Here is a 472-nt window from a genome sequence, read left to right on the forward strand (position 1 = left end):
CCCCCCTGCCGGCCCAGGTGCCGTAGTTTGCTCCCGGGACACACTGTGCAGGTACAGCGCGCATCTAGTGAGCGCCGACTGCATGCCGCCCCGGCTGGCCGGTTCAGAGGGGCTGAGGGCCGAGCGGAGGCCTGAAGGTGCAAACTCCTCCCTTTCAATGGCAGCGACTCAGCTCTCCCCACAGCACAGCCCTCGCCCTCCAGCCCTCCCGCCGCCGGCTTTGGTGGGTGGGGAGCAGGGGGTACTTGGTCTCCCAGGTGTTACTGGTCACCAGGCTCCTCCGGCCGCTGGTCCCACCACACGGGGCTGTGGGGACTGAGCCTCACTCACCCCCACTGGCTGTCTGCCCCGCCCCCAGCTGTTCAACATCTACCCCCGGCTGGGGGCCCTCCTCCAGCTGCACCGGCCGGTCCTGAGGAAGATCGACGAGGTGCGGGCCATCCTGAGGGCCCTCCTCCAGGCACGGCCGCCC

At 69.7% G+C, this 472-nt stretch overlaps 1 protein-coding gene across 1 annotated transcript in view; it reads left to right on the top strand.

The window, feature by feature from the left end:
• Positions 1 to 472, top strand: part of LOC102252652 (cytochrome P450 2W1) — a 17,725-nt gene that overhangs the window by 13,943 nt on the left and 3,310 nt on the right. Inside the window, exon 8 of the mRNA XM_014535270.1 lies at positions 359 to 472. This exon is cut by the window's right edge and continues 4 nt beyond it. Within this exon, the coding sequence (XP_014390756.1) occupies positions 359 to 472 (114 nt within the window). The remainder of the gene's footprint in view (positions 1 to 358) is intronic.

This window comes from Myotis brandtii, unplaced genomic scaffold (assembly GCF_000412655.1).
Source record: "Myotis brandtii unplaced genomic scaffold, ASM41265v1 scaffold1408, whole genome shotgun sequence".
Taxonomy (NCBI): Eukaryota; Metazoa; Chordata; class Mammalia; order Chiroptera; family Vespertilionidae; genus Myotis; species Myotis brandtii.